The sequence below is a fragment of the Falco naumanni genome, chromosome 1, assembly GCF_017639655.2.
Source record: "Falco naumanni isolate bFalNau1 chromosome 1, bFalNau1.pat, whole genome shotgun sequence".
NCBI lineage: Eukaryota > Metazoa > Chordata > Aves > Falconiformes > Falconidae > Falco > Falco naumanni.
In genome coordinates, this window is record NC_054054.1 from 79129738 (window position 1) to 79155064 (window position 25327).

General features: G+C 42.7%; 1 protein-coding gene across 6 annotated transcripts in view; it reads left to right on the top strand.

The window, feature by feature from the left end:
• The first annotated feature begins 2972 nt into the window (after positions 1 to 2972).
• Positions 2973 to 25327, top strand: part of GRIA2 (glutamate ionotropic receptor AMPA type subunit 2) — a 98438-nt gene continuing 76083 nt past the window's right edge. For all 6 annotated transcript variants that reach the window (XR_005828905.1, XM_040600966.1, XM_040600923.1 and 3 more), the window contains exons 1-2: positions 2973 to 3454; positions 3826 to 3966. Coding sequence is in view for 5 of the 6 variants with exons in the window: in XM_040600966.1 (XP_040456900.1) it covers positions 3367 to 3454; positions 3826 to 3966 (229 nt within the window). In the remaining variant the exon portion in view is untranslated. The remainder of the gene's footprint in view (positions 3455 to 3825; positions 3967 to 25327) is intronic.

Here is a 25327-nt window from a genome sequence, read left to right on the forward strand (position 1 = left end):
TTCTAGATTCTTTTCCTTTCCTTATGCAAAAGTATTGAATGTGATTCCCAGTAATGTAGCCTGATTTTTTTATGCACAGTTTAATGAGTATGTCTATTCTTAGTACATGGTCATAAATTACTATCACCTATAAATTTTTTTCCTCCTTTGCCTGCTTGCATCTTTTCCATTAGCATAGGACTGTTATAAAACATAGAGAGTTGAAGAAGGCCTTATTTTATTATCAGCATTTTCCTTGTTATTAAATTCTGATTAAACTGTTTTCTTGCTGATTGACTACCCGATGCTGTCTTTTTGTAGTTACTCATCTCAATTGAAACATTTTGTTTTTCTCTGGCACACCAACAGTAGAATATGGCCATATCATTTGACATTTCTTCAATGTGTGCTGACATGGTGATATAAATCTGGAAGATTACATGCACATACATACATACACACGTTGTACACGATGTGTACATATACATACTCACAATTCTGTAATGGAAAAATATGCATTAGAAAATCAACAGCTGAGGTGGTATTAGTTGTGATTGCCACAGCAGTTAACTCAGCACAAATAGTCTGTACAAAACCCCCAGCTGTAATTGGTTATTAACTTTTTACTCAGATCACTTTTATTTTACCTACCTGCGATGCTATGTTCTATAGGTCTTTAACTTGAAAGGTGTGGCAAGGACACCATCACGACAGAAACTGGGTTCAGGATCGTCTATAAACTGTTTGACTTGGGTAAGGTTGCTAAGGTTGCTCGTTGTGTAGTGCCCACTACCTTGGGATCCAAATTTAGTTTAGCATTTACCAATGGTTTAGTATAAAATATAAAATATCATTTTCCTATCTAAGCAGATAAAATGTGCATCACCATGAATTATTCTTGCTGTATCTGGGAAAGGTCTTGATGTGCATGTGGAATAGCACTGCTCTTTAAGACACAGCCCCACGCCCCCAAATGAAACCAAATACATACACACACACAGAGCTTAGAGATCATAAGTCCTCCCCAGAACTGTGAAGACAATTAGTTCAAAAAGTGGGATTCATCTAGATTTCACTTTTATATTTTCCATCATCTTAATCACACACACAGAGCTTAGACATCTAAATCCTTCCCAGAACTGTGAAGACAATTAGTCCAAAAGGTGGGATTCATCTAGATTTCATATTTATATTTTCCATCATCTTAATCCTTTTTATATTTTAGCTTGTTATGCAGCTGTCATGTAGGTTGGCAAACAGGATTTTTTCATTTATTATAAAATATTAAAGTACAATCTGGAAACTGAGATCTTTGCTGCATTTTAACCTTGTTTTATATACAGAAGGGGATTCTTTAGACCTGGGTGTAATGTATGTTTCTGATTGAGCCGTACTCTTGTTAAAAGTTGACAATATTGCATTGAAGTATTTATTAGAAGTAAATAATGGTACGTCTCATTATCAAGGGCACAGTGAGGGGTAGCTGAACGCAAGCTTTCCTCTGATATCTTAATCTATCGATTGCCACAATGACACCGTTTGCCTCTTTCATGGAATTCAGCAGTAGGTCTTACCATGGAGCACAAAACCTGACTACCAGGAGGGACCAGGCTGGGGGGAGAGAGCAAGGATGGGCTGTAGTAACTCTGCCATTCCACCCAGATGACACCATAGGGTCTATAAGCTCATGATGCTGAAGCTCACTCTCTTTTAGAGGCTCATCTCTTTTGTGGTGAGGGAGAGAGAAAATGAAACAAATACAGGCAGAAACTAGTACAGAATTTCCTGGTGAAATGACTGAAATGAAACTAAACTTGTCATGAAATAGTGATGGTAAAGGGCTTCAAAAACTAAACTTGTCATGAAAAAACAGTGATGGGTAAAGGGCCTCAAAGTGCCTACTTCTATGTGTTCAGGATTTGTACTTATATTGACATCTGGGCATCTGAAGCTTCAAGGTCCTTCTTTGTATCTGGAAGGAGAAACAAGAGAATGTAATAATTAAAAAGGAAATGCAATGCAAGATCAGTATCCTTTCCTACATGGATATTCCTCATCTTTAGTAAAAAAAAAATAAAAAATTAAAAAAACCCATATGCCAGCAAATGATCATTTAATAGCAAATTCATTGTCACAGTCACAGCATCGCTGCACTGCCTGTTCTTCTGTAAGATACGTGCGTGTGTCTGTGTGTATCCATGTGTGTGTGTGTGTGTGTGGTGCATAGCAACAGACTTTGTGCCAAACTGAAAAATGTTAAATTTAGCTTGCAGTAATAATACGTCTAGCTAATATAGCTGGAACCCATCTTGGAAAAAAAATCTCTGTTGTACATGAAAATGAATTATCTGAACAGCTTTAAACCTTCACGTATATTAACTTTTCTGGTTTGGGTAGAGCAGTAAAAAATAAGCTTTTCAGATGTACCTGGAAGGTGGCTACATCCGAATATCAGCTGGGTAATGACTAGCGAAAAAAATAAAGAAAAAAGCTCTCAACAAATCGAAGGGTTCTGGGCTTTGGTGGGGTTTGGATTTTGCATTTCAGTTTTCCAGCTGAGCTAAGACCCCGGCTGTCGGAGAGGGGAATCGCCATGTGATTGATTCCTGTCTCCGAACCTGCCCGGGGAAGGCAGCGCGGAGCCGGGGCTGCCCGCGGGCAGCGCCCCCCGCCGGGGCGGTCGGGCCGAGGTGCCGGGCTTTGGGTACGCTCCCTCGGGGGGGGCAGGCGGTGGGAACACACCCCCCGCCCGGGGCCGCGGGGTCCGGACAACGGGGACCCGGCCTGGGGGGGCGGGGGGCGCCGCCGCGGGCACCGGCCCGGACCCCCGCCCCCGCTCCCGCCCCCGCCGCGGCGCCTCTGTCCGCGGTGCTGAAGGTTGGCGGCGGGGCCGCGCGCGGAGGGGCGGGGCGCGGCGGCCGAGGGGGCGGGAGGGGCGCGCTCCCGCCGGGCTCGCCGCTCGCGCAGGCGCGCCGCCGCCTCGCCGGGTGCGCCGCCCGCCCGTTGGGTGCGAGGGAGCGCGGGCGAGCGCGTGTGAGGGCAGGGCCGGGCGGCGGGCGCGCTCAGGCAGCGGGAGCACAGCGGCGCCGCCGCCAACGGCACGCGGCCACCCCCCCAGCCCTCCCCCCCCTTTCCCCAGCCGCTTATTTCCGGGGCCGGGACGCGGACCGGCGGCAGCGGGCACCCGTGGGCAACGGCTTCTCCTGCGCCTGCCGCGGGGCTACCGCGGGGCTACCGCCCGCCCGTCCCTGCCGTGGCCGGCGCGCCCGGCCGCCGCTCGCCCCCCGCACGGGATCTAATTCGCTGACGAGCGCGCTCCGCGGAGGAGGACGAGGAAGAAGAAAGGGCTGTTTCCGTGGCTTTGTGGATGCTCTACTTTTCCTGGAAATGCAAAAGATTATGCATATTTCTGTCTTCCTGGCTCCTGTGTTGTGGGGACTGATCTGGGGGGTCAATTCTAACAGCATCCAGATCGGTAGGTGCCGGCATGCCGGGGGACCGCGCTCTCGTCCCGACGGACCTCCCGCTCCCTCACCCCCGCCGGTGTCACTCAGGCATTCCTGCCGTGTCGCCGCACGCCGGGCCCCACCGCGGTACCCGCCCGGCGCCCGGCGGTGCCTCCCCCGGCCCCTCGCCCTCCCCGAACCGCGCCCCCGGGGCTCCGCCGCGGCGGCCGGGCACGGGACGGACCCGCAGCCGGCGCCGCTCCGGCAGGCTGCCCGAGCCGGCGGGGCGTACCGGCACCGCCGGGCCCGGCGGCGGGCGGGGACGCGGCCGCGGTGCTGCCCTGCCGGTGCCCCCGCCCGCCTGATGCGAGTGCGTGTGTGTGTGTGTGTGTCCCTGCAGGGGGGCTGTTCCCGAGGGGCGCCGATCAGGAGTACAGCGCGTTCCGGGTGGGGATGGTGCAGTTTTCCACCTCCGAGTTCAGGCTGACCCCCCACATCGACAACCTGGAGGTGGCCAACAGCTTCGCCGTCACCAACGCCTGTGAGTAACGGGCGCTGCGCACGGCGCGCGCTGCCCGCCAGCCTGCCGTGGCGGCGGGGGGCGGGGCGGCTGCGCGCGGCGGGGGCGGGGGTGCGCGCGGGGGCGGGTGTGGTGCGGGCGGGGGCGCCGCCCGCGGGCAGGTGCGGGAACGCCGGGAGCGGGGCGCGGGGCTCTGCGCGCGCCTCCGCCGCCTGCGCGGGGTGTGAAATGGTTCCTGCCGCCCCCGCCCGGCGGCTCCCCGCGCCTTACGTAAGGCTGCGCGGCCGCTCGCAGCGCCCCCGGGCTCCGCCGCGGCTGCGGAGCCTTCCCGTTAGCCGGCGCGGGCAGGGCCGCGGCCCCCTCCCGCCGCCGAGTCGAGGGGGCGCGGGGCGGGCGGCTGCGGGGCCGTCTGCCGTGTCACGCCGCGCGGTGCCGCGGGCTCCGCCTCGCCGCCCCGGGAGCTCCGCGCACCGCGGGTTGGGGGGCGGCCCCGCGGCCGGCCCGCTCGCCCCCCGCTCCGTCCCGCCCGCTTTGCCCTGGGGCCGCCGAGGCCGGGCCCGGCCGCACGCGTGCCGCGGGGCACATGCGCTGCTCGGGAGGCGGTGGGGCCGGTGCGGTGTCCGAGCGCGAAGGCAGCAGCCCTGGGCGCGGGGTCCCGCAGGGACGTGCGCTTCTGCGGGCCGCTCGGGGCCTGCCCCCCGCAGCCGCCCGGCGGGGCCTGGCGCGGTGCGGTGCGGGGCTGCGGGCCCGTCTCGGCAGTGAGGGCTGCGAGCGTGCGGCCGGCGTGCCAAGGCGGCGGGGCTGTCCTGTCCGCCCCTGTCCGCCCCTGTCCGCCCCTGTCCGCCCCTGTCCGCCCCTGTCCGCCCCTGTCCGCCCCTGTCCGCCCCTGTCCGCCCCTGTCCGCCCCTGTCCCGGGCTGCCCGCTCCCGCTGGCCTGCGGCTCACCGGCTGCCCGGTGCCGGCTCCCCCCAGGCAGTGCCCCAGCCCGCCAAGGGACCAGATGTGAGGGACGCTGAGTCTGGAAACTGGCTGCCAGGGAGAGCAATTTACTCCCAGTAGGCGATATTTTTTCTTTTTTTATTATTTTTTTATCTTTTCCTTCCCCGATTTAGCTCCGCCGTGGTAGGTGTGATGGTGCTGAAGAGGGGCATCTCGGCAAAGGTGCTGGGATAGGTGGGGCAAGAGCTCGACCCAAGGAGCTTTAAGTGGCATGTATGAGGCTAGGAAGGTATAGCATACGTAGCTGAAGTCAAGAAAGGTCAGAGCACGTAATCGGCCACAGTATGCTTTGCTAATCTTTGCGAGCTGCTTGGAGGAGTTCTTGCTCTCTTAGGCAATGAGGGTTTGCAGCAACCAGAACTGCATGTGGTTAGCATTTGCAGTATATGTTGCTGGGACTGTTGGTAAAGTAAGGGGCTGTGTAGCAGTCTAGATGGCATTCCACAAAGATGTGGTGGGTCTTTCTGTTTTTCTCAGTTCTGTGAAGTCAATGAAATCCTGAAAATAATTTATGTAAAATGCCAGTTATTTTTTTTTTCCTATTATTACTGGAGCCAGGTATAGCCACTTGGTCTTTGCAAAAGTAAAGGATAGATACCTTTCTCGAACTGCATCAGGTTGTTTATCAGTTTGTGTTCATGCATAGCCTTGTTTTTGAGCTTAGCCATCTTGGAAAACTCTTACAATACTGAGATGACATGTGTAGGCTGTAGACTGCAGTGAGGGACTTCGAGACTTCCAGCGGAAGGGAGATGCTATCCACATTTTGGGCTTCCCTTTGTCTGAACGTTGTCTAAGGCTTCAATTTTCAAGTAGTTTGAAGAGCACCAAATTACTTGGCTTTTCGCCACCTCAGTCACTGCTGCTGGTTTAGTCCCGTTATCTTGTCAATTGGATTTAACTGACTGGTGGAGCATGTGCTCAAAATATGTATAGTGTCTCCGATTGTCTTCCAAGAAAGGTTTGGTTGAAGAGCAATGAGTTCTGAAGGCTAATAGCTGCCATATAAGAAGCAGAATTTAGCAGTTGATCACAGAGCAGTACATGCACAAATGGGTAAGGAGGATCCTTCTGGGTTTTGTCTCTGCTTCTCTTTTGAAATATTGAAAAACCTGCAGGTTGTGTTTTTTGGTTTGGTTTGGGTTTTTTTTCCAGATTAGGGCACAAAGAACCTGTGTTCAAACCCATCACTATCAACAGTTAAAACAGTGCAGGTGTAAAAGAAGGTCACAGAAATATAGGATAATACAGAACTGAAAATGCTTCAGTATTTACCCAGGTATTTCAATCCAGCAAGGCGATTTTTCTTCACTTAAGTGTAGTGGTAGTCTTGTACCGTAATAGCAGTAATGATGTTCTGCCCTAAGAATAACAAATACATTTTCTGCAATTGACAATCAAAATACTTTAGCTTTTGATTTATAAACCCCAACCCAGCTCAGCCTCAGGCTGCAGAAACTGGTCAATAGTGTGGCAGAGGCGGTGCGCAGCCGTACCCCCGCATTCCCCCGGCGCTCCGCCGCCCTGCTATGGCTGTGCCTGTCTCCCTTCTGCCGCTTGTGACCCAAAGGGGAACTGGGGCCTGCGATTCCCTCGGCTTTAAAGCCAACCAAGCAAAAATCCCACTGTAAACCTGTTTAAAGGAATCTTCAAACTTAGTGTCAGCACTTGCTCAGAGTCTGTTAATGAAGCAGGCAGTTTTGAGACGAGTGAGTTTTATTGCTGGTACTACTTTTAAATTGGGTTCCTAATATCCAGAAAAGAGATGGTGGTCATGTAGCCTTGAGGGAAGTTTGAAACGGTAAGAGTACTCAGTCATTTAAAGGTGACCAGAAGATATGCGTAGCAGAGGTGGAATGGACACTCTGAGTAGGTAGCCTTAGCTCACATCCGTAAGAAATAGTCGCTTTAGGTTGTTGGACTGTTGCGAGTCTTGTGCAGGGCTGTGTTGACAGGTCATTGGGAGTAGCCGTTGGAGTCTAATTGCAGTTTGACACCTTGCGAGTGTCACTAGGAGGCTTAGTGGTTTTGACTGAGAGATGGTGCAGTCTTTCTTCAAACTGATGTCACAACGAAGAGAAATGTTCACTGTTATGATGATTACTGTGACGCCATTCAAGAGAAATAGGCTAAGCTTAGCCCTTTTTGAGACTTCTGGGTGATTTGGAGGATTACAGTCTAGGTGGTAAAGGCAAATGCTAAGAAAGCAGTTCACACTAACAGAACCTCTTTGGCTTTTAGCAGCTGGAGCAAAGATACGGGTACTGCGAGTAATTCATAGGGTGGAACTGGAAGGTATCCAAACCATTGGACTTTCTTGTCCATCAGCGCAGTGTAATTTGGCCTAGTCTGATTGGAGGAGTGCTGACCATCAGTGACATCAGATCTTTAAAAAATGGTTAATTCTGTCAAAACACAAAAAGAAGAAACTGGTGAAGATGAAATCCTTTCCTCTTAAATTCCCCAACCCAAACAGGGACAGTTGTGTTATGTACACACACATTTTTGCACTGAAAGGCTGTTTGAGTCACCTAAAGAGACATTTCCTATGGAGTACTATAAAACTTTCCTAACTGTAACAAGTTTTTCGTGTAGTAGTTTTAGCACAGAGGTAATATATGCACAATCTTGGACGTTTAATCCTGCTGGCTCAAGAGTCAGTGTTGAGCTTTTCTATTTTAAATAAAGTCTTACAGCTCTGCAGGGATCACTGCACCATGACATTATGACAAGGGGATGCTGATTCATGCATAAACCTTAGATCCTTTCATTATATCTTCAACCAGCAGCTTTGAAAACCTGTGAATTTCTAGCATGTTGCAATTTGGGAGTCATGGCAAAGGTTTTCCCAGCCATTTTGGAATAGAATGCTGTAGATTGCACGCTTAAAGAAATACCAATCAGTCTACTGTTGGCAGAATGATTAAAGAAAAGGCAAACCCCCCCATATATTGTAGTGGTAAAAATGGGAGAAATTTAGATGTGTTTATTGGAATTAAAATTACCGTGGACCAAGCTTGAATATATTTCACAATAAATTATTAGAGCTGATTTTAAAGGAGGTATTTATTAAATACTTATGTTTGAGTTCATCTATATTACTGCTTCTTCTCATTTCCTTTTCACTATAAAACATTTTCCAGACCCAGCGAGCAGATATGAAATAGGTTCTGAGCCTCCTTGTATTTAAAATGGACAAGATCAGATGGGCTTCTATAGTAAAGTGATGCAATAAAACAGGACGTAGCCTATAATAGGAGCTCTTGTGCTTTTGCTGCTCTCAGAACATTTCTCCCCTCAAAATCAAGCTCTGTAGCAAACTTTAAACATTTTCCTACTCCTGAGAGTTACTTTTAAAGAAACCTGGGGTATTTATTACGTGACAGTTCTGTCCCTGCTGTGCATCTTGCTCCTGGCTCACAGAGAATTTTCACACAGCTGTGATCCAGAATGTGGGCAGGTACAAATACAACAGTTTTCACTCGGCTGCTTGGCTGTTTGGGTTTTTGTTATGTGATTATTGCATTAATTTTGTCCATATAGCTGAAATAAAAATTTACCATGCAGTTTTGAATATAGTATGACAATATATTTACTCTTATAAATAAATAAATAAATAAAATAGCAGTTTGTCAGTTGTGTATCAATCAAGCCTTAAATATACCAATCAAGCTTTTAAATCAACCAATATTATCAATCTCTTAAATATATAACACTTTTGTTTATATTCAATATTTGAAAATGTCGTAACTTTTTTCTATTTATGCAACTGAAAGCGTTAATTTACACCAACTTTGATAGGACGAGTGACTGCATGTAGCTGGGGATGTACTTAACTCCTTGTATACATTAGACTTACTGTACTATCCGGTGTGTGTCACACACCCTAAACCAAGGGCCACAGCATAAAATGATACTGTTACTGCCAGTTTCATTAGTTCTTTTATCAGGCTTCTCATGATTGAAATATTTTTGAGAATTAGCATGTTTAACAGATAAATCTTTTTGAACAGTTGATAATTACTAGGAAAGTATATGGTAACTGGGAACGTGTTATTCCTTTGAAAATGCATTAAACAGGTAAAGACAATTCTATTACCATTATGTAGAAAATTAAGATAATCAGCATAATTAATTTATCAGGCATCTTCTGTGAAAACATGATTGAATTGTGAAAAAAATATTTGCCTAAGGAAAATACAATTTTAAATTACTAATTCTCTAATATGTGGTGGTAGGACTAATTCTTAGGAAACTAGAAAGAGGAAATAACCCACAATAAACATAATGTGTGTATGTGTGTATACTCGCGTATATATATAAATGTACTTACATACTTGTATAGCGAACAGTAGTTTATTTTGAATGTCACATAAATAAAACCAGGACATTGTTTAAACCCTACAATCCATTTTCTGATCTCAGAGCTCTTACTAGTAAGCGAATTTATCACTTTTAAGTCGGTGTTCTCACCCCTGTGAATTTGGTGTGTGAATTCCTTAATTTTTATATTGAAGGTTCATGCCTAAATTCTGGAACCAATGTCATTACAACTGAAGGCAAGGAATGTCAGGTCAGACTGAAAATAACACTGAAAAGATACCTGAACAGGTGCAAAATGTAAGTTTATGTATCAAATTCTCTCTCTACGTGTTTGTGAATGGGCTTCCCATGTGACAATTAACTGGAAATTTCATTTCTGAAATGAACAAGATTTTTCTGTTATTTTGAAACTGATCATTGTATATAGGAGAACATGAATACAGTGGCATCTGCTTTTGGAAGGGATTAATTCTTATTGCCGTGTAGACTTCTAAAAAGGTGTAGGGCAAAAGTATGCATATTTTTATACAAAATATGTAGGTTTCTGGAGCATCATTATTATTTTTAATAAGTTCATTAAAAAAAAATCTGCATTGACTACAAGTACATATTAGATGTAACCTTGTTAAAACTGAAAAAGGACTCTGATTTAAAGGAATAAGACCTTCCAATAATGAATTCTGTATGAAAAAAATATGAATAAAAGCATCAGACAAACATAGTGAATGCATATTGTAAAGCAGATAAACAGTAAAGAGTAAAAGCAGGTTTTAAATAACCACATGTTGAACAAATTCTTAGTGGACCTTCTAAAATCATTAACTGTGCTTAAAATACTGTTATTGTATTTATTTGCATGCAGTTACAGAGTGGTATGGGTGTTTTTTTAAATGCTATTTACTTTTCTTCATCTGTATCTAGGCCCAGCATAGAACATTTTTGACTTTTTAATGCAGCACTGCTTTACCCCCTTGTTTAACAATTATTCCATAACAGTTGATTTTTTTTTCTTTTTCATTGTTTTAATAAAGATTGTCAAATAGAGCAGTTTATGGGGAGATTACCTTTTTCTCCCTAAAATGCCCATTTGGAAAATTAATACAGATTTAGCATGTCTGTCCCGAGTCTAATTTAAAGTGCAGATACTAAATGCATTTATCTATGGCAAGTAATTTTATGAGATTTTAAAAAAGAAAAAAAAAAAAGATGTTCCCTATGATTCTGCAGCAAGGTGTGCTTCATCTCCAGCTGCTACAATCACTCACAACCTGCTCTCAAACATGACTCAGAAATTAATAGGGTATTTTGAGGGTTGAAATGTTACATGCACTTCAACTAAAGATGGTGGAATCAAGCACAAGAAATGTTTTGTTTTAACTCTAATCTACTATTTTATTTGATTTTAGAGGAAGGATATTTAGATCTGTATTCAGGAACTTAAATTGGTGTGTGATTGCTTTGCATGGCTGGAGTACTGGGTCTGTAACTGAATTAACAACCACCTCAGCTAGTCCCTGAATGATTTACTGGGCTTTATTGCACATGGAAATAGTATCTTCATTACTTAACTACAGAAGGTAAACATGTCGTACATTTTGCTGTTAAAAAGACAGAATACTTTGCCATTTGTGTTTTAAAATGGACATTTTTTTCCAAGTGATTTTTACAATGAACAAGAGCAGGACAAAATTCTATGAAGTGTTCATATTGGCTCTGAGTCATCAATGCATACTGCTACAACTGGCAGAAGAGTTTCAAAGCCCAATAAGGGACAGTGGCTAATTATATGGAATATTCAAAATAGGTATATGAACACGTGCTTGCTATGCAATCCCACCTATTTGGTTTAATCTCAATTTGAGGTAGTTGATATTGCATTGATTTGAAACTGCAGTTTTTCAGGCTGCTGTGGTTAAGGCTGTCATACCACTGTAATTTATTCTCATATAAATCTGTTTAAAAACATAGACTTGGGGTAGAAGAGATGCTTCTGCTTATTGGTTACTGCAAATGGTGTGAAATGATTTACTTTCATGCACTGAAAATTAGAAACAACAGATTCTTTCTAAGCACATGGTGTGATAGATAACGTAGAGAGCAATCTGCTAGGTAATGTGGAGATTCTCTCATCATCTATACGGAGAAGACTGCTTTCAGAGCTCCTGTCAGCAACGGGGCTAGAGAGCTCAACACTGCTTTGCAGCCTGGAGAAGGGAATTGTTTTATATTCTTTGGGTTTCTGACTTTTATCAATGTATTTGGTAGTGGTAGGGCTCTGGTCTATATCCATAAATGAAAAGGCTAATGTGGTTTACCATCCCGTGTAATGGGGATCTAAAATATTTGAATGTGTTGCATTCCCTTGTATATGTGTAAACCATCTCAGAATGTCTGCAAATGTATGCTAATGAAATAGACTGTACAGCTCTGAGCAAGTCAGAGTAATTTGTTCAATAATCTTATAAATCTTTGAAACTGAGGACGTTGAGGGTTAGCTTGCTCGAAGTGTTCCTCCCTGATACTAGTTATGAGTTGGTTATGACAAAATGTCTTCCAAGCGAAAATTCTGATTGTTTTTTTTTCTCTTCTTTGTTTTTCCTTCATATGAATGTATAAAAATCCACAACACTTGAATAATACAGTCTCAGCGGGGAGTCTTTGTACAAATGTGGGTTCCTGCAAACAGCAGAACTTTCCTGCCTGATTGTACCTTGTGCAGACGTCCTGCTACGAGCAAGTTTATTCCAGGTGTAACATTTGAAAAACAGGGTGAATAATTTGCATGGCTAGTGCATACCAAGCTCATATTTACATAAGCTAAAGCAGTGTTACTTATAGCAGAAGCAGGACTGATCCAAACTGGAATTACAGCGAGTGGTTAGGAGAGTCATTCAGGATTTAACCCAGTTATTTCATCTCTGGTCCCAGTCCAGCAGAGGACCTGAATTTAACCATTTGTATTTCATTTCCCAGTTGAATGCCCATAGTGCTGGGCCATTTTTGTTTTGACGTCAGTCTCTGTCTTTGTCACTCTTCTTAATTTTTTCCTGCCTTTATGAACTTTTGGTGAAAAAAATCTTTGTAATTGTACTTTTGTCCTGATGTAGGGAGAGGGAAAAGTAACTTTTAGGTTGTGGGAGCAGGAAGACAATTTCTTGCCCTTTGTCATTATTATGATAAAGCATAGAGGAAAAAAAGAAAAGGACAATGTTAGGAAAATGCGGTTATATTAATTTTAAGTAACTGCCCATTCAACAAATATTAATTGGCCAGATTTACACACAGCTTTTGAATTACATTTGAAGCCATTTTAAATGAATATAATTTTATTATATTTAAAGACTAGATGGATTGGAGGGATCAGGAAGTAAGTGAGAATATGAGTCATTATACATTATAAACTGAAGTGTAAGTGTGGTTTTAACTTCACTCACAGCCTTACATCTACCCCATGTTAAGGTGCTTTCATTTGGTGAGAGTGGATCATGCTGAAATTCTGAAAAGTCATGACTGAGAAGTCATTCAGTCCTTTTACTGACTAATCGGATTAGTTCATGTATTCAGCAACCTGATCCCGTAGTCTGGGACTCCAGAGTAATAAGGCCAGGATATTTTTGCTCAGTGAAATAAATGGTCAAGCCTTCCACTGATGGTAGTAGGAACACAGAAAGATCCAAAATTCCTATTTCTTTTTCAGTATGAGTGTGGAAGACCAATTTATTTTTTTTATATATGGAAAGAGGCAGGGATTAAGCAATTCCTAAAAGTTTTTGTTTATTATACCTACAGAATATTTTTTCCAAACTTTACTGTTTTGTTTGTTGGGTTGTTTGTTTTTTTTTGTTTGTTTGTGTTTTTTTTTTTTGTTAAGTATTGCATACATTTCTTAAGTGCTTTGTCAGGATTCAGTGTGGAAACCTTAGAAAAATAATTAGACCACTTCAATTCAGAATAAATATGTGAACAGAACAGTTAGCTAAAAAAGGAAAGGTTTGGTCTGTGCTTCTGTAGGTGAAGAAGAAAAACATAATGCTTGCTTCCCTCCTTTGTTTGCATCTGATCATGGATGTTACTGGGTAAAGTTTTTGCATAAATTTTAAATGTTCATGTTTTCTTAACTCCTTTTTCAGTTGTAGGAATGTGCATTTTGGCTTGACTTTATAGAACTCTGTAGTGTACTTACGCTGTAGAAGTAAGCAAGCATCTGTGAGCTGCAATACTGAATCTTTAGCAAGTGGAGCACTGAATGTTCCTGTGAGCTTATCTCTTCTATTTTGACATGATAAAAAAAAAATATATTCTTCAATGTCTCCATTTGTGAAGGCACTTTAAATTAACTTGCAATTAATATATACCTGAAGACCCAGTTTGTGATATTTACTCTGTCCTGTCTGACCTCAAGGTGTAGCTCCAGAAAATGCAAGTGTCTTGTAAGTCCTGCAGCACATCTGGCAGCCTGTGTGGATGCCTCAGATAGTTACTTCAGTGTCTAAAATAGCACTTGGCACGTGTACTTAGTAACCTGGATAATTTCCCGAGTTTCATGAGAAGAGAGTGTATCTGTAAACACCCACATTTTTGGGAACTGTGACGTTTTTGTAGGCTGATAAGTACTTTTGCAATTAGTTGGTGTTTGTAGTGGAAAGCATGGGTCGTATTAAGTCATGACTTAATTATTCCAAATAAATACATACTTTCAAGGATAGTATATGCCTATTCCAACATGCTGAAGAGCCTCCAGTATTGCTACATTTAACTTTGTTGTTCTTTGCAAAGAGTAGTTCACTTCAGGGTTTTTGTTTTCCTGTATGGAACTGTTTCTGGCTGTGCTTTGGTCCCATGAATACAGTAGTTTGGTCAGTACTGTTTATCCTGGTATTATTTTCCATTTTCTGGTACGTAGAACCATGATTTCCTGTGCCTGTGTTCCAGGCTTTGTCTTGCACTCCAGGAACAGGCAATGTTAATTTTTTTGCAGTATTTTTGTTACACGACATCTTGTATGTTGCAGCATGTAGAAGCGATTTTCCAAACTAAATATCAGCTGCCTAAAACAAGATGTATTAGGAGAACAGTCACTTGGTGTGTTCCTGTTTTTATATGTATTGTGATGTATTTCAATAATGTAGATTTAATTCTTATGTTTCTTTTCTCTTTCCTTCTTTTTATTCCCCCACTTGTTCTGTCCTCACAGTGCTTAAAACAGTTCTCCAAAACAAGTGTTGCTGCTGCTGGGTTGTTAAAAAGACTGAAAATAATGATGCTAATTATTTAATTCTGACATGTTGGTGGGTCTGTAGCAAGAAAATTGTGCCTTTAAAATTGTCTTATTTACTATCCTTTGAAACTTCCCGGGGAAGCTAGCAATGCTTGCAGGAACATGGATAACCTAGTCATATCGCTGCAGATTGCTTACCAGCTGTGGGCTTGATTTTGTGCTCAGCAATTTAACCAGATTTGCTTTTGGTCTGATCCTCGCCCTGCCCCCCCTTAAGAAAAAGTCTGTGCTTTTCCTGTAGACTTCCTTTTCCCCTTTTCACCTCTGCCAGCCAGTTAATTATACCAAAAGTATCTGTTTCAGGAAGCCTAGTCCATCTCATTAGAATTGTCTTCTGCTTTCCAGGTTCAAGGGTGTTAAGAACTCCTTGCTCAGTGACTGATTTTATTTAGGATACATATCCGCTGCGTGATAGTGACATTAGTGGTAAATATAAAGTGTTATGCTTTTGTTTGCTTATTTGTTTGGTTTTCTGAATGCTTTCTGTACTAAACCCCAAGACTTCTCATCTTATTCCGAAGCACCTTCCTAAATGTGTACGATAGACCAAAGGAGAGATTGTGGAACTTGACAAGCTGGGAAGAGGTATAGCTTCATATACGGTTCTCATGCTGTAGGAGAGTTCTGAGGGGAAAAAACCCTGCACATAATTCCAGACTTACAAGCCAGGGGTAGTTGTGCACATTGCAATTTAGGTTGCTTCCTGGCATTTATGACAGTTCCTCGTTCTGTAACCCGTGGTGGCTTTATACTTGCTCTGAGTCCTTCCTAGCTGTCATGACATCTCCAATTCTTTTCCATGAAGTAGACCAATGCAGGCCAGTCCCCAAAGTGATTTAGAAACTATGGTGCCTAACACTGTTACGTGTATGAACTGGGAGCTTGAAAGCATCCAGGAGTGGAACAGGGCTGGAGGCAGCAGTGTTACCCAGGCTGAGAGGTGCGTTATGGATAGATACCCAACAATGAAACTGGCAACAGTTAGCACCTAGTGAAAAAGTCATTAAGTCAATCTAAATGACAGAAAGATGCTATTTAGAAGCTTCTAACTGAAACTGCCATACCGAAACTGTTCCTCTCCCTTCTTGGGTGACTGACTACAGCTCCAAGGCAAAGGAATGGCTAGAAGCTACTTCTCAGCTATAAGGGGTTTAAACGCGCCGGTTGTGTGGTGCTCTGGATGCTGTACTGATCTTTCAATTTTTGGTTGGAATAGCCCAGTGGTGTAGAAAGAAGTGAGAGAGTCTGGGAGCTCAGAGGACGGTAGAAAAGAAGAGCTGACTTTTTGTCTTCTCTTCATGGAACACAGTTGCGGCCAGGGTGAGAAGGGTATTTTTTTACACGTGAGAAGAGAAGCAGTTACACAATCAGCTCTCCTTTCCTCTGGATATACGAACCTCAAGGTTTCTCAATCTTAAGTTCTTCATCTCCATTTGTACTACTGGACTTGTTTTTTTGAACCTGATATCGTAATAGAAAATAAGTCTTTTGGCATCCTTTAGGAGGGACTGCAGTGTGTTTTTTGTCTGAGTTTGTTATTATGCTGCAGTTAGAGTTTGTATTCTATGTTGTATGTTTTAGGTGGTTAAAGTTAACCCTCTTTGTATTTCAAGCTGCACAGGCCACGAGTAACATGGTACTTGCTCTTCCCATGGGTTTAGTTGCTTCATTGTTTGTAGATTAACTTCAGGGTAGGGAGTTTAATCTGTAGAGTTTTTTGTATGTTTAGTTCTGGCTTGAGGATAGAGATTTCTTCATGTTTAGCTGCTACGGCAGCTACGTTCATGGATGCTTAGGCTAATGGGCACTAGATGGAAAGATTAGGATGCTGTTGACAGGATGTTTTCTATGAAGGATGCTCAACTTTCTCTATGCTTTTCATCATCTGTCAGACAATCTGTTTCATCCAAAGTATTTGCTGAAGGAGCTGGTTGGAAAATGAGAAGAGGAATTATTTTTAGGAATTTTTTTTTTCCTTTTGGTCATCAGATAAAACAAGATTAGCTTGGTTTTTTCTGTGTAATCTTCATGCAGGGAATGATAATTCGTATCATGGTCCATTTCTATGAAGGGGAAAGTTAGCAGATAGCAATAAAGCACTCATGGTTTTCTTTCTCCCCCTTTTTTTCTGGGTTACTGAGCACAAAGAATAGCAGTTCCATTTAGGGTAAAGTGCATAAGAAAAAGACATTCCTGTCAGCCTTTAGAGGCACCTATATGCCATATACTATCCTGATTTTTCATTTCCTGTGTAGAAACCGGAAGCAAAATTTCAAGGAAACAACATGCTTAAAAGCAAATAAAACAGCCTTGTCAAGAGCTGGATTATTCATGCATAGCATGAATTGTGAACAGTTTAAACCTGGAAGTCAGAATAGTAGCATGAATAACTCTAGTGATATGCTGTTGAATAGCAAACGAGGGCATCAAGTGAAAAATGAACAGAACAGCCTTCTTCTGGTGTGCCTGTACCTTTTTACAGGCTAAGAAATAACAGTGTTCACAAAATCTTATGCAGCCCTCAGGAATAGGTTTACTAGATTTTCCTTCAGAATCTCTATTCAGCTGATGTAACTCACTCTGACAGCTACAACAGGGCTGAATCCTGAAAGGTCCAGGGTGCTTAGCATGCCAGCAACAGTTATCTAGAATTGCAAAAGCTCAGCAGGGCTGTATTTCACAGGATTTGTGCTAGCCTTTCCCATGCATTTGACTACAGTTTATCCCATTTTAGCTCGCCCACATAATTATAAAAAAAACAAAATATATGTAAAACGTTTGGAGCTTTAAATTAAGACTAAACATTACAGAGAGTTCACAAGTGACTGAATTAAATGGTGAGTTTTCTATTAATAAATTATCATGGCTGATGACAGGTAGAGACTGTAATTCTAATCCTGTGATGATAATGACTTGGTACCAGTGCACACTACCATTCTTTCTTTTTTGAGTGTCTGGATGTCCTTCCCACGCAGAAGGGTGTTTTTGAGGGGACAGTCAGTGCTCTGTCACCCGCCCCAAAATGTCAGCAAGAACTCTCGCCCAGACCAGAGGCGGTCCCCAGGGCTTCTGGGTCTGCTGTCCACAGGTAGTCACAGTTGAGCAGAACATGCAGTCCTTCTTAAATCATACCGCTTGCTTAGATACCAGTACTACCATCTCTTAATGAGTAATTTGGAATACACCAACTGATTGGCCTAAATAAATTATAGTTAGTAAAAAAATACAGGAATTCTGGCAGTTTTCAAGATGGAAATTCCTTTCAACCACTGCTTGTTCTTCAATGCAAATACTCTCCTAGAGATTATTTGAAATGACTTAATAAAGAGAAATCTTGTTGAACAGAATTAGGTTAGAGTGAAGGTCTACATATGCACCTCTCTCTGTCTTTAAAATTATTCTTCCATAGATTCATTATCTTTGGATCTTTAACCATACATCTCCCCTCATATTGAATGTCACTGAATTTTTCCTTTTTTAAGAAACGGTTAATTTTAATCCCATCCAGTTGTAATGCATTGGAAGCCATAGTCACATTTTTTAAAAGGAATAATTTCAACTAAATCGTCAGCATTGTGGTTGAGTTTTCTGATAAAATGGCAGGTAGCAGTTACCAATTCCTCTAAAAATGTAAGACCTCAATGGTATTTCTTTCAATATTTTAAATTCTTTTCACAAATTTTTTGACAACAAGTGAAACAAACCAAAATGTCACACTTCAGAAAATATGCCTGTGTACCATCTTGTGGTGATGATAACCTACCACTTTTTAAGATTTAGGCAACACCTAGAGCACAGAATGGTTATTTGTTTACCCTTTGTGCATCGTCTAGCAAACGTACATAAGAAGGATCCTTTTAAATGTTTTTTTCAATGACAATTGAAGCTCATGCTGTAGCCATTTATTATTATTTAAATCACTAATTTTGTGGTCTGAAACTTGGAAGATATGCTCATTTAGCAGAAGCTTAACCTGCTGTCTTTTTGTAACTGAAAGACTGTAAACTGGATTGTCACACTGAAGAGAGCTCTTCCCCTCCCCAGCGTGACCTTAGACTTGCTTCTAGGAGGCAGAAGGTGCAAGTGGTTGAGTCTTAAAAGGGACATGTGCCAGTTTAAAAAGAAATAAATGGGTAAATATGCATGTATAGTGTGAAGGGATGGAGAAGATTTGTTATAGCTCTTAACCTGGTATGTTTGAAGTCCTCCAAAACCGAAGTTATTTTTAATAGTGTAAGAATAAGACAAGCAATCAAACTTGAAAATACTTGTGAAGTAATATTTTTAGTGGCTTATAATAGACTGTGTACTCTAAAAGAATATGTGATGGTGATTAAACAATTCATGGTGACTGGATGTGGTATAAAGTTTTCATGAGTAATCATTTAGGATTATCTGATTAGCATGAGTGACTTCACCTTTAAATAAACTTTCTAACTGTTTATTTTGCAACTTGCAAGTAGTCTTCTCTGACTGCTGGCAATGCCTTATAATGTGCTATCATCTAGTGGGCTTATATCCCACGTTACTCTGGCTGTACCAGCACTACAGGTTTTGATCTGTGCCAGTTGGCCCCAGCCAGTGACCAGGTGTGGTGTAGAGAAAGTTCAGGCCGGCAACTGTTTGCGTTGGCCACCTTGTTTTTAAGGGAAGAGTGTTTGGCTGTTTGAATGCAGGTTGCCCAGGCAGTGGCAGTGGGGTTGGAGAATGTGCAGGGGCTCATCTTGTTTGCCGTGTCACTGTTGTATTCACTGGTTTGGGACATCAGGGATCCACCTGGCATGTGGTAGGTGACTTCTGATCCTCCTTCCTGCTTTATTTCCAGCTCCTGTGATTTTTATCATATCCCTCTTCTAGAATAGATGATCTGTCAGAAGTACATCGTAGGCAGGAGGGAATGGGGGCATGTGGCAGGAGTGCGTCACTTTGGAACTCTTCTTTGCATAGCAGAACCAGAGCAAGCCTTGTCAGCGGGACGCAATTAAGGACACGCTTGAGTTCACAGCAGCGTTCCAGATTTCCTGCCATCCACTCTAGCAATTATAAATACAGAGGGGTGGCAGAAGTGTCTCTTTTAACATTCTCCTGGTATGACTTAGCCTTTACTCTGGAATATTTGATAACAGGAATCGATATGCCTCCTACATGCATGTTTTCAGTAATGAAGAAGATTGCTCTTCTGGTGCAAAAGAAGATACTTGGGAAACACAAAGCAAATTTAATAGACTTGCCTTTATATTTAGCTTAATGGAAGGAAATCTCCAGAGCAAACTATAACATTTCTTTCCTAGTAATACTATAAAATACTAAAATATTTTTTTCTGGTTTGCAATATTCTGTGGTTTCATGTTGCAGTAATTCTCAGTTTTGCTAATTCCTAAATAAATTCACTAAAATGAACAGTGAACAGAAAAAAAAAAAAAAATAAGTTGCTCTGCTATCAAGAAACACCACATACTTTTTGGACAAAAGGTTCTGAATATACTATGATGTATCCTTCAGGGAGACTGGGTGCAGTTTTCCCTATGTTTTTCTGGAATCCTTATTAATATTAATATTAACTTCTAGCAGTGCATTACAGTGGCATTACAAACCTCGGAGGCTATTTCAGATGCTCATGCTGCCAAGTTCAATCCATGTGTAAGTTACAGACATGATACTTCTTCCATGATAAAAAATACTGCTATTTTTAAGAGCACTTCTCTGTTGTTTGTTTTGCTGTGTTTTACCTCATGTAACATTAACAGAAGTGAAATGTTTGATATAAGAAATTGATTGTTTTACTGGGTCTAATTTAGTCCTGAGTGTGAACAGCAGTGTTTGCATTATTCTGGGATTCTGTTTTAACTGTCACAGTGGTGTGTAATTCTAGTCTGAGATTTGATATTTCCCCTCAAGAAGAAACATAAATTGAACTGAAGAGTGGCTTTTTGATACCAAGCTGCAGTTTGAGGGCTGTCTAGTATCAGCCAGTCCACTTATACTAATGTTTGGTACGTTTCAAGGCCTTGCAATTCTCAGGAGACAGACCCTTTTCCCAAACTGTAGGCTAGTGTTCCACTTTAAAAACGAAGCGATTTTTGAAGTGGACTTGCCTTCAAGCCTTAGCAATTCTGTGGGGAGTCGGGGGGTTTACTGGGGTTTGGGGTTTTTTTGTTCGTTCTTTTGTTACTGTTTTTGTGAATTTTTTTCCTTCAAAAATATTTACTTAAAAACTTAGTTTACCTTATGCTCAAGTTGAACCAAGTATTCATGCTCTGGAATAAAATGGATGGTCTGAATATTTAACCCTTAAGGAAGAATAGTGGAACACTTCTCTCGGTTAATTTGCAGCCGACCCTGAAACAGTCAGTTACAAAGGTGAAGATCCTGCTTTTGAATGCACACTATTATCAATCAGATATAAATCATATGTATATCATCTCATATAAATCACAAAATCATACCATTATAAGTCAGTGTACATATGACTTGCAATCTAATTGTTTGTGAATTAGTGCTTTTCCTGAAGTCCTGGTATTGATTTCAGGTTATTTCCATATCCTTAAGGGTATTATACGCTAGTGATGAGGGGAGTGTTCAAGGTGATGGGAGGCAGTTAAGAGTACTTGAGATATTACATATAGACTGGTCTGCATCTGTCAATAGTTTTGAGAGATTGAGCTACATAGTCTTTTTGCATCAGACTGCTATAATATACAAGGCTATTCTGAGACTACTTTTAGTGTTCTAAAAACCTGTAAGTAGTTCTGTATTTATAAGCAGGCATTAAGAGTGATCGTTACACCTTTGGTAACTGTGCAAACTGTTTCATGGTAGAACCCTTCAGCAACTGTAATTGAAAACTGGTTTGTACGGCAAAGCATCGTCTGCATTTATTTGCGTGACATTCATGTCTGGATGTCCCTGCAGGTGTTGCAGGTTTGTTACATTAGACATTGCACAGTTGCATAGTAAGTGCCAATCCTTGGCTCAAAAATCTCATAACTGAAGTATATAAGGGAAACGGAAGAACTTTCTTCCTTTTTTCCCATGCAGTGCAAACGAGGGGTGGAGGGAGATGAAGTTATTTACTCAAAGTGATAATGAATGTCTACAGCACAGGTGGAAATGAGTCCAGATTTCCTAAGGGCTGGTGTCAAAGCAAGAATTCTGTTTGACAGAAAAAAAATCAAATCATTGTTTTGACATTAGTTTTCTTTCCATTAGTGACGTAAAACAATCCATCAGAAATTTCTGATGGGTAAGGAGGAAAGACAGAGAAAGCTGAAAAGGGGGAGAAAAGACATAGGAAGAGAAAACAGGTAGGAGAGAGGTGTCAGGGAGAGACAAATATGCCAGAGCATTTGTATGAAAGGGGGGAGATCAGTCACTTTCTCCTCTGCATAATTCAGGTACTTGAACTGACATGTTGTTTTAAATAAGTGCCAATTAGAGAACAATTGCCATTTTCCCTGTCTTTTTAATTCGTGACCCAAAACTCTATTTTGTATCTTACAAATTCTCTTTCAGGGTGAGAGGGAAGAAGGAAATGGGGAAAAGATTGATTTCAACAAAAAGTTTCAGTTGACAGATAATAAGTGTCTTACCAAAATGTTTCTGATCATCTCCATTCTTAAATCCCACTCCAGGATCTTAGGTCATGTTATTTCTGTTAATTACTACATTACACTGCTTTCAGTCAAGAATCATTATAATCCGGAAGGTGCATAGGTGCAGAATAACAGAAAAACTTTTTTCTTTGGAGAAGAGTCACACTAAGATGTGCATAAATTGAACAGCTTGGTTTTTTCCTAGCATATATGTTTTAAAGCAATATGAATGTCAATTTTTTTTCTTTTAAAAATATTTCTAAATTCAATTTAATACAGTTTCCAGGTGGTGACATAAAAACGGCTTTGCATTGATTACTAGTAACCACCATGAACTCACAAAACTAATCAAGACAAAAATAAAATCAAGAGTATTGCTGAAATAGATCTTAAATATAGACCTTTCTTGGCCATGGAATACAGGTCTTCCAAGGTATGAGTTACAATGTAAGATCTATGATGTATAATCTGTGAAATTATTAATCTTTTACTTCCTAGCTGAAATGCAAGACTTTATTTTGCAGTTGCTAAATTTCAGATTGATTTTTTGTCAGTTTTACTCCATTGTTGTCAGCAAATATCTCTAACAGCAAAGAACAAGTGAATGAAATATGTCATTATAAATATGATTCTTAGAGGTTTGTGTGGAATCTTGTTTCGTACCAGGCAAAGTTTCTTCTCTTTCACAAGTGGTCCTTTTTTGGTACCATTGTGCATGGTGAGAGGACTTTTTGTTGAAGGCTTCCTGCCAGGTTTTGCATTATCTAGGTATCCTGGGCTCTCATGACTGCTCATTATTCTGGTTGAAAATACAGGATTGAGACCTTTAGTTTCATGCAATATTTTAAGGAAAGCAACACTGAATGAGAAAGGCAGGTGTGAAATCCTGCTCATCTCTGCTCTGGAGGTATTATTTCTGTTTTTTTGTACTAGCTGTAAATATAAAATATTTCAGTACAGAGATGGTGATCTCCACCAGGGTGGTGAAATACCTTCTAACAAACAATACATGTCAATATGAAGATGACTATAATTTAATAATCTAACAAATTCCTAAATTTCAGAACGATAAGACCTGTTGGTTTGCCTACAAATGAGTCATAGAATGGTTTGGGTTGAAAGAGACCTTGTATTGGGTTTGCCTGGCAAGGCTTTGGTAGCAGGAGGGCTACAGGGATTCTGTGAGAAGCTGCCAGAAGCTTCCCCCATGTGCGATGGAGCCAATACCAGGGGGCTCCGAGACAGACCCACCGCTGGCCAAGACCGAGCCCATCAAAGATGGTGGTAGCACCTCTGCAATACCATGTTTGAGAAGAGGGAGTTGTTGTTTCTGCACAGCAGCAGCAGGAGAGGAGTGAGAATATGTGAGCGGAGCAGCCCTGCAGCCCCCCAGGCCGGCACAGGGGGAGGGGCAGGGGGTGCTCCAGGGCCGGAGCAGAGGCTCCCCTGCAGCCCCATGGGGAGGCCGGCTGTGCCCTCAGCCCGTGGGGGTTAACGCTGCAGCAGATCCCACCCGCAGCCCGTGGGGACCCCACGCTGGAGCAGGTGGATGCCCAAAGGAGGCTGTGACCCGTGGGCAGCCCACGCTGGAGCAGCCCCTGGCAGGACCTGTGGCCCCATGGAGAGAGGAGCCCGGGCTGGGGCGGGTTTGCTGGCAGGACCTGTGACCCCACGGGGGACCCACGCTGGAGCCGGCTGTTCCCGAAGGGCTGCAGCCCCTGGGGGGACCCACGCGGGAGCAGGGGCAGAGTGCGAGGAGCTTCCCCCTGAGAAGGAAGGAGCCCCAGAGACAGCCATAATGAACTGACCACAGCCCCCGTTCCCTGTGGCGGTAAGGAAATTGGGAGCGAAGTTAAGCCCCATAAAAGGGAGGGGCGGAAGGCAGGTGGCGTTAATTTCTGACTGGAGTTCTCCTTACGCGGCTGCGGTGGATGGGCAGAACCTCCGCGGGAGCCCCCAGCGGCCCGTGCTGCCCCTGAGGCCCTGGCGGAGGGATCTCCCTGCCGGGCCCTGCCCCGCGGGCCCTGGGTTGTGGTTCTGCCCCTGCCCAGCCCAGGGGGGCAGCGACAGGGCAGCTGGGGGGCACCGGCCCCGCCAGGGACAGCCACCACAGACCTTCAAAGATCATCTAGTCCAACCCCCACAAATAAAATGAAAGAAGACCTTCTAGTTTTAGGAGCTCAAAACTGTTTTCTTCTGCTAACCAATACTGTTTTTTTTTTTTTTGAACAAGTTCTGTTTTAATCGCATATTATTTATGTGTAACTGGATTGTGAATCATTTTAATAATCACTCACACTTTAATGGCAGAGTTACTGTGTATTTCATGATGAGTGGGGATAGTACTTGATCATTTTTTTTTGTTGCTGACATAAATAACTTTCCTGTTTTCCTGGTTGCACTGGTGGCTGTACATCAGTTGTGCATATGAGGGAATCGGTCCTGTGGGGGATATTGTGAGTAACTAGATTGGTAGTTCTTATGGTGGTTCCAGTTCTTACTGTCCAGGAAGAATTCAGATTATTGTTGGTATTTTCATAAATTCCTTTCTAGGCTGCTGATTATGCTAGCAGTAGTCTTTGATTGACCCAGTAGAAAGCTAGACTGCGTAATTTTTATGATAATAACCTTGATTAATGAACGTAAAGGAGAAAGTTACAGAGCTTAGCTGATTCCTGTGTCAGCAGCTTCTCAGCAGTAGAAGAAAACTTCGCTTTTCAAGTTTGTTACTTCGGTTGCCAGATTATATTTGCCTCAAAAGAAGGTGAAGAGATTATTTCACTAAATGGCACACTGATTCTTCCTGCTATTTGTTGCTATTTTGTATTATGGGTGTTTATTACAGAAATTGATGAAATTAATTGCCTCTGTTCTTGGGAGGAACAGAAAATTCTTTGGTCAGTAGCATGTAGGCTTTTATTAGACTGAGATGGTCTTAAATGACCAGAAACTTAAAAATACAGCTGCTGGTGGTCAGAAACAAAGCTAAAATCTGTCCTCATCAATGAGGAACTGGTGTGAATCCAGTGTTATGCAATGATATGCATATTGAAAATGGTGAGTGTTACAGGACCAGGCCTTCTGCCCAAGGTGCTTTGCCTCGCTTTTTTTTCATTGTGGTTTGTGAACGGGAACTACTATTCTTTTTTGTCTTTGACGACGCTATTACTTCCTTCTTGTTTCCATGTCC